Raw genomic sequence first — 20133 nt, 5'->3', positions numbered from 1 at the left:
TGATTCCGTCCAAACATTTGCAAATATTACTTCGTTCCAAAAGCAAACAAACTTTAAACCAAGAATCTTTACAAAGTGAGGATGGGATCGAGTTCCTACAGCTGTAGTTCAATCATTCCAAATCCAAAGAGTGATGGACGATCAGTTTGTTCCCATGCTCTCATGCATCAGGTATGGGCAGAGCTGTCGACTGACTTCGTGTCCATGGCTCTCTTTGACTGGCTACTATTGGCTCTTTGTCAGAATGAAAACTTCAGTCACATTAATAACATCTCATTGGCATGCATAATCATCGTGTGGCACGATCAGTTTGTTCCCATGCTCCCATGCATCAGGTACGGGGATGAGCCATCTCATTGACTGTCGGCCTCGTCCTCACCGGACATGGCTCATCCCTGACGGCGACTCAACTCCCGACGCCACACCACCAGAGGAGCCACCTCGCCGTCTTGGTGCTGCGCATCCGTCGCCCAGGGAGCACCATGGAAGGCATCGGGGTCATCCCGACCTCAACTCACCGACGGCAGCGATAATGGCGGCGGCCGGCATCGCCAGCTCCGGTCCTCAGGCTGCCCCCTCCACCAACAGTGACAACCATGCCACCGTCACCTCCTTCACCGCCACCAACATGACCTCCAGCCTCGCCGGGAGTACCACAGCCGCCTACCCGAGCTTCACTGTCGGGACCATGGCGGCTCACCGGGGTGCGCCGCCATTCTTCAAAGACAACGGTGGCCTCTCGCCCGCGTCCTCTGCGACGAGCCAGGCGGTGGTGCCCGCCACACCGAGCCCCCTCGGCCATATCGCGGCCATTGACTGCCGCCCGGGCATGCGCTGCGGCACCCGGAGCCCCGCCACACTGGGGCTCTCCTCCGAGAGTTGAACAGCCGGCGGGAGGCCGGCAACTGCGGGGAGGAGGGTGCAATGGAGGCAGAGGCATGGGGAGGCATCAGCGCCAGCGACGATCGGCGGCGCAGCGGCCAACGGCGGGCGCGGCTCCGCGTGGCTGGCTAGCGGCGGCGGCGGTTCAGGAGGAGGCGCGGTTAGGAATTGGGAACCCTAACCGGTTCCTCCACCCTTTTATACGAACTGTGCCCGGATGGGCCACTTGGGCTGCCTGGGCCGCCTGGGCCGCCACAAGGTGGGAGCTAGCCCGCAGGCAGACCAGTGGTGCGGCCTGCACAGCCCGCACACTGGTGGGCTACCACGAGCCGAGCCCAAGCTGGACAAGGCCACCTTGCCTGTTCCATTTTACAAGATAGCCCCTAGACTTACTTTTATTTACATGTTTAGAATATTTTGTTCTGCATGTTTATGTTTTAACCCCTAGATTGTTTTGTAAATATGTGTTGTCATGCATATTGTTAGATATACCATCAGGTATTAGCACCCATGTAATAAGAATACCAACTTTACCATAGTAATTGAGCATCATCATGATCTGCAGATCTTTCATTGGTGTTAGAACAATCTTTACATATGCAATTTATTTTTATTTGCATGATTAATACTTAATCAATATTCTACATCAAGTAGAACATAAAGCAAATTTAAAATTAAGGTCTATACATATGATTTTGGAACAACACAAGGTGATGCGACCTAGGCACCGGGTGCAATAAGTTCTTTTCTACGAATTTATCTGCCCGGAGACTGTGCTTTTAGGCAGCTTTTGCTCATCACTACTGAGAGGTCTACATCTTTTTTATGATTAACTTCAAAATGTATATCCAATTTTCATATAAATGGATTGAATATGACTATCAAGTCATTTATTCCTACAGAAATTAAAATATCCTATACCTTAATTTTTATTGTAAGAATCATCTTACATTCACTATTTTGCTCTTTACAACACAAATTTACCTCAGTAAATTAATCCTATACATGGTTCTCTCATGTAGGAAAATGGCTCATTTAATCAATAAAGATTTTACTGAACTTGCAGTAGATGGTAACAACTATCTGACTTGGGCTATGGATGTAAAAATAGTGCTTACAACAAAAGGTTTCATTGGAACACTCGATGAATCTAATCCACAAGCTCATATTCCTGAAGCAGACAAGTTTAGAACCTTGCACTTTCTAAGGCATCATCTTCATCCAAATCTAAAAAATGAATACTTCATGGAAGATGATCCTAAGAAACTTTGGGATTCACTCAAAGAGTGCTATAATCAACAACAAAGTGTAATTCTACCAGAAGCAAGACGCGAGTGGTCTCTACTCTGTCTTATGGATTTCAAATCTATTGCAAAATACAATTCTGCAGTTCACAAGATTTGTTTCAAGCTTCATTTCTGTAATCAATCTTTGGATGATGCAGAAATGATTGAAAAGACTTTGTCTACATTTCTCCCTGCAAATAGGATATTGCAACAGCAATACCGCCACCACAACTACACCAAATATTCTGACTTAATATATGATTTAGTTCAAGAAGAAAAACATGATGAGCTCTTAACAAAGAACCATCAACTACGCCCCGTGGGTGTAGCACCTCTGCCTGAAGTTCACTTCAATGCTCAGAATAATAACAAAAAGTTTGGTGGCAAGAAATTCAAAAAGAATTTCAAGGGAAAATGGAAGAAGTAGAATTACCAGAAAAGCTAAGGTTCTAACAAAGGCAAAGGCACTTTTAAGAAACATACTCATCATGACAACTCTCAAGTTTGTCAAAGGTGTGGTTCACAACCACACCACTAGAAAGTGTCACACTACCAAGCATTTGGTTGATGTATACCAAAAATATACTAGAAAGCAAGTTCATGGGGACAAGTTTGAAGCGTACTTCACTACTCAATCTACTGACACCAGTTGCTCCAAAGATGTTCCCACGGAACACAATAATGAGAAGATTCCACCACAGTTGGATGACTTATTCAACATTGACGACATGCTCGTGGACAGCACTGACGACATGCTCGTGAATTTTCAATCCAACAACATATTTGGAGACATCAATTAGACTCCATGCTCCCCAAAAGAACTTAGTTCTATAAGCCATATTTATGTAATATTGTGTTGTAGATATTTGTTATCACAAGTATTGTAAGACATATGATACTTATTTAAATAAAGTATGTATATATAATCTATGAGTCAAAATCTTAATTTTGATTTACTCATTTTAGATTTAGATTATCCTACAGGGACAATCCAAATGGAGAAAGAAATTTGTTTAGTGGATAGTTGCACCACCAATACCATACTCAGGGAAATTAAATATTTCCAAACTCTTAAAAAGAGTAAAGGAAATGTCACAATTATCACGGGTCGTGATGCTGTGATTGTTGGTTCCGGTCGGGCCACAATAATTCTCCCTATGGGTACTCAAATAGTAATTGAGGATGCACTCCTGTATCCTGATTCAACTCGTACCCTATTGAGTTACAAAGATATCCGTCGCAATGGTTTTCATGTGAAAACATACAGTGACAACAAAGATGAAGATCTATTCATCACAAAAAATGATGGATATAATAAGCAAATGCTTGAGAAAATTCCTTCCCTATCAACAGGATTGTATTACACATACATCAAAATTCAATGATTATTGTATGGCTCTAGGCATTAATGTGGAACATTCTATGCCTTATGTACATACACAAAATGGATTAGCCGAATCTCTTATCAAGAGAGTAAAATTAATTGCTAGACCATTACTACACAATTGCAATTTACCAACATCATGTTGGGGTCATGCGGTCTTACACGCCGCTGAGTTGGTTCAAATAAGACCTACTGCATACAATACGGTTTCCCGTTGTAGTTAGTGCGTGGGAATCAACCAAGTATTTCCCATCTGCGAAAATTCAATTGCGTTGTATACGTACTGATTTCACCACCGCAACGTATATAATGGGCCCCATAGAAAATTGGGGATATATGTGGGTGCAAATCACCGTCAATCCTAAAGTACCTCGAGCCTCTTACAAGGGACTTATTCACAGCCCGGCACGCCGATTGCATCTTCGATAAGGATAATTTCCCAGGCCATCGGTATTCAGTCCTTTGATCCACGTACTATAGAATCTGAACGTGAAGTTCAAAAGATTATTCATTTGCAAAACATTTCAAATCATCTGCCAGAGGCATTTATCGACTACAAAGGTGTCACAAAATCATATAATCCTGTTGTTAATGTACCAGAAAGAGTAGCAATTCCTACTCAAGATCTTCCAAATCAAAATAAGAGGGGGAGAGGTACTGTTACAAAGGATAAGGCTGCACAAAAGCCTCCGTGGAAACCAAGGAAGGTTACTTCCAAAGCAGTAAATACAAATCAACATCAAGTTGATCGACACCACTTGGATATTGTAAATCCAAATAATATGGTTGTTCAACAGATACATCACATACCTAGCACAAGTGAACACAATAATATAAGTGCTGGGACATCAGAAGATCCTGACTCTATCATTATGGGAAATCATGATGAGTCAAAGGGGGTAAATAGAAAGACTAAAAATGTCGACATTTATTTCGCCTCCAAGATTGCAAGTGACCTTCAACCTGATCTAGAACCTAAGTCCATGCCAGAGTACATCAAGCACTCAGACTGGATCAAATGGAAGGAAGCAATCGAGGTAGGATTGCACTCGCTCAAAAAACGAGAGGTATTCTCCACAGTGATACCTACTCCTCGTAATATTTTTCCTGTGGGATCAAAATGGGTTTTCGTCCGTAAAAGGAATGAAAACAATGAGGTGGTGAGATACAAAGCAAGGCTTGTAGCACAAGGGTTCACGTAGAGACCCGGCATTGATTTTGATGAAACATATTCTCCAGTTATGAGTGGTATAACATTCCGATATCTCATATCATTGGCAGTACAAAAAGGTCTATCCATGCATCTCATGAATGTAGTGACAGCATATCTTTATGGGTCACTAGATTCGGATATCTATATGAAAGTTCCTGAAGGATATGATATTTCGAATAAGAATCATTCTCGAAACATGTATTGTGTAAAACTTCAAAAGTCTTTATATGGTTTAAAACAGTCGGGAAGAATGTGGTACAACTGACTAAAGGAATTCCTTCTACAGAAGGGTATTTCCAATAATGATGATTGCCCATGTGTATTCATCAAGAAATCCTTAACTAGATTTTGTATTATATCTGTGTATGTTGATGATCTCAATATCATTGGGAATACAAAAGATATAACTGAAGCACGCAACCATCTTAAGATCGAATTTGAAATGAAAGATTATGGGTCAAACCAAATTTTGCTTAGGCTTACAGCTTGAGCATCTCCCAACATGGATTTTAATACATCAGTCTGCATATATCTAAAAAATTTTGTAGAAATTCAATATGGATAAATCATATCCAACCAAAACACCTATGGTCATTCAATCTCTTGATATAGATAAAGATCAATTCAGACCAAAGGATGAAGATGAAGAGTTAATGGGACCAGAAGTTCCATATCTCGGTGCCGTTGGAGCGCTAATGTATATCGCAAATTGCACAAGGCCTGATATTGCATTTGCGGTAAACTTACTAGCTAGACATAGTGCTGCTCCAACAAAACGCCATGGGTCGGGAGTTAAAAATATCTTCAGATATCTCCGAGGCACAATAGATCTTGGCTTATTTTATAAATTTGGCCAAAATAAAACTATAATTGGATATACAAATGCTGGCTATTTATATGATCCCCATAATGCCAGATCTCAAACAAGTTTTGTATTTTTATATGGTGGAACAACTATATCATGGAAGTCATGAAAATAGACTCTTGTAGCCACATCCACAAATCAATCTGAAATAATTGCATTATTTGAAGCTTCACGTGAATGTGTATGGCTTCGCAGAATGATTAATCATACAATAGTCATGTGGTATAGGTTCGATCATGAATCCTACAATTATCTATGAAGATAATTCTGCTTGTATTGGATAAATGAATACATGTTATATAAAGAGCAATATCGCAAAACACATTGCTCCTAAATTATTCGATCATCACGAATTACAAAAAAAGGAGAGATAGAAATCTTGCAAACCAAATCATGTGATAATCTTGTAGATTTATTCACAATTCACAAAGTCCTTACCAATATCATGATTCCAGAAATATGTTTTTGGAATAGGTATGAGACGACCCAAAGATTTGCAAGCATCAGGGGGAGTCATTCCTTGATATAACCTATACATAATCTTCTGATTATGAATATTGCACTCTTTTCCTAATGAGTTTTTCCTATCAAGGCTTTCTCATATATAGGTTTTTAATAAGGCAATATGCATTACAAAGCAATCATATATGTCATATAACATTTTCTCCTATATTTTCCTTAAGGGGTTTTAAAGGAGTTTTTCCTATAATATATCTACACAACTCCTTATATTTTTCCCACAGGATTTTTGAAGGAGTTATACAAACACTGTTTACAAGATCACATGAAGAAATTGATCAAGGGGAAGTGTTGTGAATCACTAGGATTAGTGATGTCATTAGCAGTTACTAATTAGGGAGACACATTTTGGTGAAAGGGCCACTTCGTGAAGGGGCCATGCCCCTTCCGAAATGTCACCCTCATGCCCCTTGGGCTTGTATAAATATGTAAACAGTACATCAATGAGATCATCCCATTCCATTACATCATTCCACTTTTCCACTTCCTAACACACACCACCAACCATGATGTTGGTCACCTGCCAATGGACAATCTGTACTTGAGGAACCATATGCCAAGATGTCCGTTGTCTAAAATACGAGTCTTCAAATTTAAAATATATACAAATTTTCTTTCCATCAAATTCATTTTTCAGTCAGCAAGAGACTTTCCCAGCACCTTCAGTACATCATCCAAGGATGGCAAGAGTTTTGTTGCGTGGTACAAATGTAAAAACCTTGGATTTAATCAAATTTCCCTTTATCGAAAAAATATATGTCATATGCATGAGACCATATCCAATCCAATCTAGCCAGCTAAATGACTGATCATGTACTGTGAAAGATAGATCAACCATGAACAGAACAGGACATGCAGGAATTGAAGTTCGTGGGGGCGAGCTGAGGTCCCTGGAGCTATAACTGTTTTGTTCTTGCTGCACACTACACTAGACTAGTGCATCCACATGTGGTCCTTTGGCGATGATAACTGAAACGACGATGCGTGCATGTTGGGCTCCCTCTACAATTTCAAGCTACCTTTATTAACCACAATGCATGTGGCCTTGCTGAGCTCTGCCGTGCCCTAGGAAACATCGTTCCTTCTTCAGGCCTGATCATTCTGTATGTAGTAGCGTACAAGGAGCTTACGTACATACGGGGGTCCCCTCATTCTTGACAATGTACTTCTGATAGATCCCAACGAAAGTTTTGCTGCTTTTTTAGAGGCAAGCACAAAAAAAGTAATAAATTATACCTACGTAAAAAAATACCAAAGGGGTAACAACGTTTGAGCCGATGACTCAAACCTAGGAACCAACTGAGCTATACTCGCCTCTCTGGTTGCAATTTGGTGGTGGATTTTGTCATACCTCCAAAGAACCGTGAAAACAGTTTATCCTAATGGATCCTAAAGAAAACCTTGTAGATCTTTTTAGGTGCCATGAGAGTTAGACACCGCAAAATTAATAAATTATACTACGTAGAAAATTGTTACTTATCTTGAGATTGACAAGTCACTAGTAGAGATACCTCGCTATCAAGTATCAAGGGACATCAATATTGGGTCGAGCCACGCGCTGCTGGCCCTGTTCTCCCATTGTCTCGTGCCCGACGCCACGGTCGCCGCCGCCTTCACCACGGGCAGCCTCATCTTGCCCATGAGCGAATGTGTCTCCCCTACGGCTCATGAAGAACTTCAAGCTCTCATCGCCCGTCTAAGCGCCCTACGTCTGGGCTCTGCCCCTGAGGCTCGTCGCCTGGCCTGGGGGGATACCATCGACATATGATCCGGCGCCCTTTACTCCATGCTCAAGAGTACAGGGTGCACGGTGCCACACTCCAATGCCAACTGGAGGAACCTCACCCCGATCAAGGTTCGGGTGTTCTTTTGGATCTTCCAGCAAAGGAACACGCGCACGCGCGACTTCCTCCACCACCATGGCACGCTGGGCAGCCCCATCTGCCCCTTCTGCACTGTCGTTGAGGATGCCACCTACCTCTTCTTTGCCTGCCCCCGCATCGCTTGCTTCTAGCAGGAGGTGTGCCCGGGTGCCCCCGTCGCCAGCCTTGCCGGGGCGCTCGACTTCCCACTCCTGTCTGGGGAGCTCCTCAACACCGCCACCCTCCTGCTCCTCTGGGTGATCTGGAAGAGCCACAACAGGATGGTCTTCGACTCCATCAACCAACCCCCCTCTTCCATTGCCCAAGTCGCTAGGGAACATCTGGCCCTCTGGGTGCATCGTGCTCCACGTCGCCTCAACACTCTCCCCCTAGAAAACTTGGTGCTCGGGCCTTTGTGTAATATAGCCCTTCGTGCTCACCACCTCCTCCCCTCCCCCCCCCCCCAAAAAAAAATGCCTCCTATAGGAACTTCTGTAATTTGTAGGATGTAAACAAAACCTTGTCGGCTCCAGCCTAACCTTTGAATGAATGTTCAGGTGGATGTGCTCCGCCCTCGTTGCTTCGAGGACTCAAAACCCAAGTAGCTATTCCACAATACGAAACCTAATCAACTGAGCTCCCTCACCTCTCTAGTTACAATTTGGTGGTAGCTTTTGTCGTCATACCTCCAAGAACCGCTAAAAAAATTTATCCTGACAACTATCTTCAGCCTCTATAATTCCGATCAAGATACATTTTTGTACCTCACATCACTACAGTTTTTAGCTCTAACATATATACGCACTTGTGCAGTGCAAGGTAATATGCACACATGCTGACATTGCTCAATCACTTTCCGGGATAACTTTTGTCATCTTATTCTGCGACATCGATAGATCGGTTAGTTGATTGAGATGTGAATAACGCGTGTCAGCTCCAAAAAAAAAAACTAGCACAACCGTAAACTGGGCCCTATAAATCTATAATACTTGATGAAGCTTTGAGGAAAAATGAAGAATCTTTAAGGCAACCGTGTGAGCCCTCCGCACAACTGCAATGAATTTGGGCGGCTGATCGATCGATCGACGACGACGGCAGCGAGCTCCCGGCCGCCAGACACGGCGTCTTTCCGGAGACGACGACACGCCGCACGCCTCCACTGGGGGTCGCAAACGGTCGAAACGATCACCGCCACGCGGGCCCACCTGGATGGTGCGGGCCCATATGTCAGCGACTGTTCGGGCAGTGAAGCTTGCCCTCCTCCCCTGCCATTTGATTAGGACGAGGAGATCGGGCATGCATGCATGGATTGATGGATGCATGTGTGTGGTGGTTGCCCGTGAAGGCCGCGAGTGACATGGATGGCGGCATTCGGGGGCGGTGGCGCCGTGTAGGGCCAGGCCGCCGGTGGGCCGGCAGACCGAGCGCCGGAGCCGGGCCCCGGCTGGCGGTCGGCCGGCGGGGCAGGTTCGCATGGGGCCGACGAGCGGCCATGCCCACAAGGGATCGGACATCGGAGGGGGCAAAGCCGCCTTAACCACGGTGGGGTTTGCAGGCTCATCAGCAAGCGAGATCGAGCGAATGGTGTCAGTGATCTGCATGCGCTTAACGCTAGCTGTCCAATAATAGCTCGATGGAACAGTGGCCGCCTCTCTCTCTCTCTCTCTCTCTGATACTGAGCCTGGCCTGCTCAATGTGTTGCTCACATGCGCGTATAGCTGTTGGTTTCTTGCATTGTTGCTGCAGCATGGTTTATTGGTTTCTCTCTCTCTCTGTCTGCTCATGATGAATGGATGACTGAATGAATGGATTGGTGAACTGATTGATGAGAATACGGGTTAGTTATTTCGCATCAATGAAATGCATCATCAGAAATATGGTGATTAATCGATCTGCCTCCTTGGACCTGCTGGGCCTCTCCCTCATGAATGGATTGTCTCAAACTCTGAATGCTAGATGAAGACGGGATCCATGACAGACAGCTTTTCAACTAATCTGAAGCCGCCTATACTGCTTGCAGGTAGCTAGGAGGTCATGTCCGGGTCTGGATCCTACTAGCTGATACCTCTCATCTTTTCGCGTGCATTGGACACTACTGCAGCAACTAACCTCTGCGTGCATCTTTAAATAAGGCCAGGTTTCATCTTTCTGGCAGGCAAATGCACGCTTTCGAGGCCTCTCGACCTCCATCAATCGTTTTCGCATAGACATCACCGGCTCTTGTTTCCCTGCAGATCAGAATCAGCTCCCCCATCTCCACTGGGCACCTGCACCGCGTTCCTCCCAATGTCACCACCAACAGCAAAAAAAAATGCTGTTCAGCTCAAAAATCTACTCCCATGACAGTAGCTCACGCAGTGAGTGAGCGACGCGTCAACAAGAACCAAAGGATTGGCATGGCACGGCCTGTGCCTTTTCAGCGCTACTGAAGTTTGCATGACCTTGGGCCTGCACCGGCACAGTAAACTGAATGGATCCAGCAGCATTTATGCAAAAGCTGAGAGGCAGTCATCACCCATCGACAGAACCTCACCATCCATGATCCATCTCACCTTGAGGTCAGAGACTAGAGTCTAGAGAGAGAGAGGGAGGTCGAGTCAGATGTGGCAATTCAGGGGGCGTTTTCTTCCCGTGTCTTATTTTTAGCACGTGTCACATCGAATGTTTAGATACTAATTAGGAGTAGTAAACGTAGACTATTTACAAAACCAATTACATAAGTGGAATCTAAACGGCGAGACGAATCTATTAAGCCTAATTAAGCCTAATTAATCCATCATTAGCAAATATTTACTGTAGCAACACATTGTCAAATCATGGACTAATTAGGCTTAATAGATTCGTCTCGCCGTTTAGATTCGTCTTATGTAATGGGTTTTGTAAATAGTCTACGTTTAATACTTCTAATTAGTATCTAAACATTCGATGTGACGGGTGCTAAAGTTTAGCAAGTGGAAGAAAACAGACCCTCAATGTGTCATGTGTGTCTGTGTGAGAGAGAAAGAGAGAAGATGCTACTCCTAGCTAGCAGTACCACACTAGTCCATGGCTGTGCCTGTGCCCTCTGCAGCTGACGACGATGTTCGCAATTGGCAAATCATTTGACTGTGACCAGCTGATGTGACCATCTCCGAATAGCAGACAGGAGCATTGAAAACCTGATCTAATTAAAGTAATCAGATGGCTAATGACATCATCAAGCTAATAAGCCAGTGCTTGATTGCTAATGCCATGCCGATTTATCAGCAGCAGGACCCACAACTACCTTTCCAAGCAATGTGCAGGGCCAAGACACTGGTATATGGGAACAAGCAAGGCAAACAATCCCCAGCTGCTTGGTGCTGTAGGCTTTCAATTCAGAACAGCTCGATGGTTGCAAGAAAAAAGCTAGTAGAAACGCATCCAAATCTCGCGCAGACATCTGAGCCTGCGCTTTGTGGGTGTCGACGGATCTGTGTGCCCATGCATGTGTGCACGTACACTGCATTTGGCACAAAAGATAGGGTTTGGGAGCTAGCTGCCATGCGTGAAGCAGGGAGGAATGGGAGGTCGAGATCTCGCAGGAGGGGGGGAGGGCTTGTAATCCGGTGGGGCTAGGCATGCCGGTGACTTGCCGGCCGGTCGGGGACCCATCTGTAGCTGCCATTGTGTGCGGAATTGAAGGCGTGACTTCTTTAGGCCCATGTTGGATATGGTATTTTTTTTCTATTTTTCATTCAAAAGGTGGGAATGCTATAATGCAGATGCACATCAAAGCTAGATTGGGTACGGTGCGAAGTGAGAAAAAAGAGAGATAGGGTAGTTGCTTATCTTTGGTGCGCTTCTTTAAAAAAAAACTTTTGCATTTAGAATAGTATCATTCGGGGTGCAATATATAGCACCGTGGTGTGCACTAGTATTCACACCAATGATCCAGCGGTTTATGATAATCGAATGCACATGCATTCCAAGATTCAAACTTGATGGTTTTGACCAACAACTAGCTTATTGTTTTGTTAAATGTGTGTAAGGAAAAAAATGGTTATAATCATGATGTTATTGCCATGGGCAATGAAATATATATAAAAGGAAAGGGCGGTCAAAGTGTACTTTTATAGTAGACATCACCGAGTCTAAGACCGTACCATACATTTTGAAACGGATGGAGTAAAGAAGACGATATTAGCAAACTAGTACTGTAACTTAGTTTGTGGTAAGAAAAAACTCTCGTATGTGAACGTAGCAGCCGCAGAAACAGGTGCATTTTCTGATGATAATTACAACAGTGTGCTTGTAGCGTCTTCGCTGCGATGTGTGCCGCCGCTGGTTCCAGAACACTACAGAGCTACCTGGATGGATTGATAGAAAAGGAAATTTCACCTAGATAGCTACCAAAATAAAGGAAGGAAAATCCTGGCAATTCGAGCGACGACCATTTCTATGTGCCGACTGCCGACAGACGACGACTCATGTCCGATCCTCCCGACCAGAACGGCCGGAGACATATATGATCGTCAGTTCGTTACGGGGAAACCGGCCAGTTGTGTTCACAGTTTCACACTCGAACAAGTCCGCGCGATGGGTCGCGGCAACACGTACACAGGGCGCTCAACGCAATACACAAGGAACGCATGCGTGGGCTCCCTGAGGCACGACCGTCACAAGCTCAAGGCCGGCCGGGCCCCGGGCGGCTAGCTGCAGCTAGCATGTGCACCGAGGACGCACGCCGGCCGCCACGGATGCGTGGTCCGGCCGCCGCCGCGCGCTGCCTGCAGCCTTGTCGTCAGAGCCTGCAGCCTGGTCAGACGACGCCGTACCGTATGTATCCCGATCGACCGTTACTAGCTCGATCGTCGATCGCCTGCATATCATCTCCGGCCCCACCGAGCAGGCGCGCACTGTGACTGACTGGTGGGGGACCAAGACCAAACAGCGAATTGAAGCCTTTTGATTTTGTCGTGTCGTGCGTGCGAGTGAGTACCAAGCCATTGCAGCATCGCCGCGCTTGCCTGATCATGAATTGATGATCCGAGATATGCATGCATGAACCTGCCATGCTCTCTCTCAACTGTGCATGCAAGCATGGCCACATCTAGACCCTAGATACGGTCACCACTGTACTGTGAGGACTATATTATTTGATCTGTCTCTTTCAACTCGTGGTGCATGCACTTTTTTTTAAAAAAAAATAACGATATCAACGATCAACCTAGAAGCTAGCAGCTACATCTCCGATCCTGCGATGGTGGTAGAGGCGTACAGTGACACTAACACAGTGCCGGAGGCGTATTGGACCGGATGGGCCTTATTAGTCTGTGTGCAATTCATGGGCCTTCCGGTACCAAATCCTATTAGCTCCTGCTCAACGACGCATCGCATTAGCATGCATGATCCGGCCGATCCCATGAGTGATGATGTTCAGCAACTGCAGGACACCGGACACCACGCGTTTGCCGCATCCATATCTCCAGGTCTGCTTCGTTCCACTCATCTGTCAGGCTTTACCACCACTACTTCATGCCAAGGCGGCGACGCATAGGCAGAACGAGAGAGCTTCCCGTCATCGTCACTCAGATTCAGGCAGCATCAGTTTGAATTTCCTTCGATGATGTCTTGTGCATGACAATCATACTAGCTCATTCCATTGCATTTCCGGGAGCTTTCTTCCAACATGACTAGCAAAGCCCTCCGCGCGCCGTCACCTCCATCAGGGACCATGTCGTCAATTGCGAACGCGTGCAAAAAGAAGGAAAGGATGCAGTGCTAGGCTGGTCCTTCATTTCAGCCACAGTTTTCGGTCCACAATGAAGCTGATGCGAACCGGCTGCGCAGCAGAGTAAAAGGTTTTCAGAGATAACAATGTACAGTACTGACAAGGAAGGAACTTATTTAACATCAGTACAAAGGGCATAAAAAAAGGGGGGAAATGAGAGTATAAAAAAAGTGGCTTCGCCCGGGTTCGAACCGGAGACCTTCAGTGTGTTAGACTGACGTGATAACCAACTACACCACGAAACCTCTGCTGGTTTGAGCAATTATAAAAATTATACTATCATAATTATATTTTACAAAACAGTTGCAGGCTTGCGGTTTGCACTGCACAAATAAGGAAACTTCAATAATCATAGAACATCAAAGATCAATCAGGAAAAAAAGAACGACGAGGCGTCCAAATCGTATGCGCATACACCTTTATTTTATTGTGACAGAGACAAATAAACACTGTCGTCTGAATGCTTATCATCAACACTGTCCTCTTATTATCACATCGATTTAAAAAGCATGGTATATGCTCCACAATGCTAGAAGGTAGAAACGATAGCTTGGAACTGGATGCCAGTTTGATCAAACATCTCAGAAGCAGCATTGCTCCAGCACGCAGCAGCAGCAGAGAGCGGCCAAACTGCAGGAGGGAAACAGCAAAATGGGACCAGCTATAGTCAGGCAGGATATATACATGCATGAGATTAGGCAAGCAAATGCTGATTGAAAAACTTAATGACAAGGTTGATTTGTAAAAAGTTCTTGGTACTTTATTACTTTCCTAGCGCAAACTAAAGCCATTATTACAAGCTTCGAGCATTCGATTCAAATCGGCCATCAGGTATGTTCGAATTAATCCCTTTTTTTTTGTTACGGTGGTACTACTCTAATAGACACATGTGACCAGTCTGATTTCTCTGTTTTTTTACCAGTAAATATTTACTCTCTCAAACTGATGCACATTACCATATACTGAATCTCCTTACAATAACTGAATGACATAATTTTTTTTAATCGAAATGTCAATACCACTGCTTAATTCTTACAAGGATCACTAAGAACTGAATCTTTACTACATGATGTTGGATTTAGACCAAACAATGCATCACATGATTCATAAAACTGAATTTTACTTCACATCCCACTAATAAGCATCATCGATCAGCTGATGGGCTCTCTATCAGCCCAAGATGTCATTCGACTCATGCTAATCGTGTTATATATCAACAAGAGAATCAGCAATCTGCAGTCCGGTAGCAGTATTTCAAGTGAAGACTGAGCTAGTTATCAATTTAAAACATTCCCGATTCTCAAATTAATAGACCAAAATATAGTCCTGCGAATTAATGCCCAAAAAGCATCCTACCTTAATTCTAACAAGAATTAGGCAATCATGCTTTGAATATCATTAGCATCAAACATGTTGATGTGCATCTAGCATATCTTACCATCCTTTGAAGAACCCGGAGCAGTGGCAGCCACAGCAGCCATCGTCCTCCTCTTCATAGGGCCGATGCTGTGGCGGGTAGTGGGGGCTGTCGTCCTCATCCTCATCACCGTAGCCCTGGTACCCTGGTCGATGCCCTGAAATTCCACAAAGAAACAGCCAAATAGGCATCAACTTGACAGAATCCAATGGCTTGGCAGCATCCAAGTTAAGATAATTCTTTAAGCTTTTTTTTTTACAATCTTTGGAAAGGTATGAAGATAGAGGCACCACCAACTATAACATGAGATATGTACTTGAACATCGGTACCTAATGAAGCTACCATCCAAATTTGGTACGTCTGGTACTAAAAACAGATTATAATTTGGTATCTCTTGAAACATTTACAAGTAACTAAAAGAACCCTCATAGCAAACTTCTTAAGGCTATGGGCACACAAGAACTAGCTAGCAAAACAAGACAATCTCGGTACGCTTGGCTAGCAGCAGTTGTAGGATCATAAGCCAATGCAACACAAATTAAAGATGACAGCGAAAACCACAATCTTGTAATTCCAACACAAATTTGCACAAAAAAAAATAAAGTTTTGATGATTAGCACGAATAAGAGAGATGAAGAAATTGCCTGGTGGAGGGTAGTAGGGATCGTGCTGGTAGCTCATTGTTGCCCTTTGCCTTCCCCTTGCTTTGCTTGCTTGCTGTGGGGAGAGGAGCTGTTTGCTGACTTTGGGAACTTGCTATGACAGCTGCGGCTTTTAATCCGCGATGAGAAGAGAGACTAGCGTTTAAAATAGTACGCGTTGAAGAAAACTAAGACCTCGATTTAGCACGAACTACGGGGTGATGATGCATTTGCATGTCAGTGGCCCCATGTTCAGTGAGAGAGAGAGAGAGAGAGATCGATGCTATTTGAATAATGTAATGAAGTGGCCAACTTGTCTGTCAGTGTCAATATTTATCTATGTTTTTTAATTCCCAATCGTTGTTACAATAAGTTGTTTTAGGATTCATCTGTGACCATCATCATATGGAATTATAGATAACTGGATATATCTTTTAATGCAAAGGTTGATGTTACTAATTAGTAGTGGATTTTATCATAATTTGTGCTAGTAAATGGTTTGCTATCCCTACTTGAGCAAATTAATCAAATTCTGTCAACAGCTGCACGCTAGCTTATTATAACGGTACGTGCCAACCACTCTTATCTTACATCAAAGTCGAGGGAATATTGTAACGTGGCGGCTGGGAGAAAAAAATTGAAACGTGTAGCCGATCTGGAGGTAGAGCATCATTGACCACGCAGATGAAGCGGCAAAGGCCCGGCCCGATTGTTGCGGGATGTCAACGCGTTGTGGGTGGCTTTGGCAAAGAACAATTGCACATGTACGTGGCGCGTTGCATCGAGGTGATCCATGTTCACGTGCTGCATCAAGGAACAGACCGGATTGGCTGCTTTGGTTCGCAGTGCTAATAATAGAGTATACTACAACGCATATAAAAAAATAATAGAGTAATTAATGCAGGTAAATGGTAAGCAAAAGAAAGAATATATATATATGGAGAGAGAAACAAAAAAAATATAATGGCTTCGCCCGGGTTCGAACCGGAGACCTTCAGTGTGTTAGACTGACGTGATAACCAACTACACCACGAAACCTCTGATGCTTGATGGTCTAAGTTTTTATATAAGACTTTTAAACAGTGAGGTCATCGATCCCCAGAGTTGCAGGATGATGGATGGGTCTCCCGGTCACAGTCCCATGGACCAGAGTCTTGGGCCAACACCGACGCCCGGCCCAGAGACCTCAATTGGGAGAGAGACTTGGAATGAACAAAACCAAAAGGAGCTCCGTCCGCCGCGACGACGAGTCTCGCAGAATCGCGCATGGGCCAGGCACCTAGCGACCCTTTTTCTCAGGAGATTAAGGCTGCGCAGTGAATTTTTGGCCCTTGGCTTCTGCTAATGTCTGCCTTGTACTCTGACTTCTTCTCTGTCAATAGAAAATGGCACATCTAGTGCCGGATCATTTAAAGAAAACAAAAAAAAAACAGTGAATCTGTGACCAGGCATATTAAGGAGTATGGCGGTATGGCCGGCGATCTCTGATCGGGTGCTGGTGCTACACTCCACAGCAAGCTAGGATGTTCTTCCAAAAACCTGACGTCCAATCCAAAGGATGCATAAAAGCCTTTATTACAAAGCATAGACAAAGACACAATACTGCCTGGTTCTGACACTGATACAATACAATAGCTGAAAGCTCTTGAACACCCTTCTCCGATTATTGCATCAAGTTACAATCACAATTCAAGACATCTCGATACTCAGACGATGCTCCATAGTGCTAGCATCAATTTTGCTTGGGACTGAATGCCAAGTACCAAGACTAGGAGTAGCTAAGAGCTAAAATCTCAGAAGAGGCCACAACATTCCTCCAGCACGCAGCAGCAGCAGAGCGCGGCCAAACTGGAGAGGAACACAGATCAAAATGAGACCAAGTAATTAAGCAGGACACATGACATCAGGCAAAGCAAATGATGCCGCAAGTGATGTACATAGATATGCTGAAACTCATGTTATAACTGAATGAACGCCAACTATTACAGAATATACTGCCTATTTCTTATAACTCTAAATTTCTTATGACATAATTTTTAATGGTTAGCAAAGCGAATAATCTTATTGCATCATGCAAAAGATTACATTTGTATATGTGCAGCATCTTTCAAACTTTCTCATTCACTCTTGAGTTCCACATTTTTTTGAATTCAACAGATATAGCAACAGCATTTGATAAAAAGACATGTCCTTGATAGAAAATGTAAACTGGCAACATGCCTAACAGCAATCTCTATATTAGCTCTTAAACAGACACGCAAACAATGGTACAGGGACCAAAAGATAAATAATGTTACAAGCATCTTGCTCTCCCCTCTGCAAGACACTAGAAACAGCTAACTTAAAACCAGAATAAGCAATAAGCATCACCCTGATGAGCTCTCCATCAGCTGCATAGACCAAGTTCTCATCCAACTCACAGGGTGAATTGCAATATAAGCCAGAATCAGCAGTAATATCTACTATTTCGAGTAAACATGGACCTCCTCTTAAATTCAACATACTAGTAATATGCATTCAACTATTCAAGACTCAAATAGACCTTGGTCTGAACTTTGCTCCTCTTCTTTATTAATATATGAACAGCAGAACTCCTGCTTGTTCCTTTTTTATTTAAGAAAAAAAGAAGACTCAAATAGACCAAAGCAAAAATTAATAAGTCCTATCTTAATTCTAACTAAAAATGTGAATTTTTGCTCAGTATAGCACAGTGCACACTGACACACAAAAATGAGATGTTATGACAATAAAATTAATTAACATCAAGCAGTTGCAGAATGTATTACCATCCTTTGAGGAACCCACAGGAGCTATCCTCCTGTTCCTGGTGTTGATATCCCCCATAAGGCGGCGGCTGCTGCTGCGGCGGCGGGTAGTAAGGGTGCTGCTGGTCGTTGAAGTAGCCTTGGTACCCCGGTGGAGGGTACGGTCCCTGACCCTGAGGTGGAGGGTACGCACCAGGGGGCGGGTGGCCATAGCCCTGAGAGGGAGGAGGGTACGGATATTGCTGAGACGGATTATACCCTGAAATTGCAGAGAGGGGAACCAGCGTCATGCGGCGATTTAACAGAATCCATGACCTGAGAACTTGGAGAATCAGATCAAATTAAATCTTTATCATATTGCGTCGCATCTATCGCAGCTCGCAAGAATAGAAACCTCTTGAGAGAGTGAGCACAGAGCAACTATGAAAGCAAGATTAACAGGGATGAACATCCCAGGAGGCTTGACGAGAAGATAGTTGTAGGATTCACAAATAAGAAAGAGTTGGCCACCACAGTTCAGATTTGTTTCTTACTTAAAACTGCAGAGGGGCCAATCTAGTAAATCGGATACACTAAGTTACGGACAATGCTAAGAGGATGAGGAGCAGAAGAAATTACATGCCTGGTGGAGGGTAGGATTCCTCGTGGGGGGCTTTCTGGTAGCTCATCTAGATCTCTTCCGCTCTTCCTCTTTTGCCTGCTAACTTCTGAGTTCTGACACTGTGGAGATGGCTCCGTTTCTTGGAACACTTGGGAACTTGTGGTACTCGAGTCACCAACATCATTAAAACCGCCAACTCATCATGTCAGCAAAAAGATCAGGAAGCCAAGTATGTATTATTATATTTATATAAAATTTCATACAAACAATGGCATCATCAGCTGGAATAGCTCAGTTGGTTAGAGCGTATGGCTGTTAACCATAAGGTCGGAGGTTCGAGCCCTCCTTCTAGCGCTTTTTTATTATTATTTTTTTGGTTGCTCTCCTCCTCGCGGCCCAAATAGCGCCTGAAACGGGCTGGCGGGGTCCGCCGAGCCCCGGCCTTTAATTAACCATTTTCGCGTCCAGCCCATTCCCGTTCCTCCGGACGCCAGACGCCGGCGTCGTGCTGCTCCGAGCCCTCACCTCCCTCTCGTCGCTGGTCCTTCCTCCCGTCGATTCCCAGGGGCGCCGGGTAGCGGAGTCATTTGACAGCTGCGGCGGCATCTCCTCCGGCCAAAAAGCAGCGTGCGTGTGATTTGAGGAGAAAATGGCAACCTCCTTTTGAATCAGGTGACCAGTTATTGACAACCCCCTCCCTAATCTGCCGGACATTTATCTGTGGATCTCATCCCATGACCATGAGAGGCAAATTTTCTTCTCTGTGTAGAAATTATTTTGTAGGAACTCGGGATGGGAGGCCCTTACCTAATTTTATTAATCATGCAGAAAAACTGTACACATGAACATTACTGAGGAAGACAGAAAAGTGAGTACAAAATAGAAAAGGAGATTAGTCGAAAGAATTTCGGGTTTTGAATCGAGCAGAATAGGAACTCCACGATC

General features: G+C 44.2%; 1 protein-coding gene, 1 long non-coding RNA gene and 3 other non-coding genes across 5 annotated transcripts; 1 reads left to right on the top strand and 4 right to left on the bottom strand.

The window, feature by feature from the left end:
• Positions 1–13934: 13934 nt before the first annotated feature.
• On the bottom strand, positions 13935–14008 carry TRNAV-AAC. The gene has a single exon. It is a non-coding gene; the product is annotated as a tRNA-Val (tRNA).
• Positions 14009–14095: 87 nt separating this feature from the next.
• On the bottom strand, positions 14096–15335 carry LOC111257744. The gene is made up of 2 exons (XR_002678323.1): positions 15202–15335; positions 14096–14393 (listed from the first exon to the last, which is right to left on the bottom strand). It is a non-coding gene; the product is annotated as an uncharacterized LOC111257744 (long non-coding RNA).
• A 1451-nt stretch (positions 15336–16786) lies between these two features.
• TRNAV-AAC lies at positions 16787–16860 on the bottom strand. Its single transcript has one exon. It is a non-coding gene; the product is annotated as a tRNA-Val (tRNA).
• A 502-nt stretch (positions 16861–17362) lies between these two features.
• On the bottom strand, positions 17363–19363 carry LOC101772202 (cysteine-rich and transmembrane domain-containing protein WIH1). The gene is made up of 3 exons (XM_004973969.3): positions 19210–19363; positions 18609–18846; positions 17363–17670 (listed from the first exon to the last, which is right to left on the bottom strand). Exons 1-3 carry the CDS (start codon positions 19253–19255, stop codon positions 17616–17618), a joined length of 339 nt encoding a protein of 112 aa, XP_004974026.1. The 5' UTR covers positions 19256–19363; the 3' UTR covers positions 17363–17615.
• A 105-nt stretch (positions 19364–19468) lies between these two features.
• TRNAN-GUU lies at positions 19469–19542 on the top strand. The gene has a single exon. It is a non-coding gene; the product is annotated as a tRNA-Asn (tRNA).
• Positions 19543–20133: the final 591 nt, after the last annotated feature.

The sequence above is a fragment of the Setaria italica genome, chromosome VI (assembly GCF_000263155.2).
Source record: "Setaria italica strain Yugu1 chromosome VI, Setaria_italica_v2.0, whole genome shotgun sequence".
NCBI classification, from domain to species: domain Eukaryota; kingdom Viridiplantae; phylum Streptophyta; class Magnoliopsida; order Poales; family Poaceae; genus Setaria; species Setaria italica.
The sequence above is the reverse complement of the archived record's forward strand: the minus strand, read 5'-3'. Positions and strand labels throughout refer to the sequence as shown.

What these genes read in the sequence shown, in the direction of transcription:
- LOC101772202 (XM_004973969.3), bottom strand. Translation starts at nt 19,255, where the DNA reads ATGAGCTACCAGAAAGCCCCCCACGAGGAATCCTACCCTCCACCAG. An exon ending in GGAATCCTACCCTCCACCAG is followed by an intron (nt 18,847 to 19,209) that starts GCATGTAATTTC and finishes CTGCAATTTCAG; the next exon opens with GGTATAATCCGTCTCAGCAA. An exon ending in TGTGGGTTCCTCAAAGGATG is followed by an intron (nt 17,671 to 18,608) that starts GTAATACATTCT and finishes GTTCCTCTCCAG; the next exon opens with TTTGGCCGCGCTCTGCTGCT.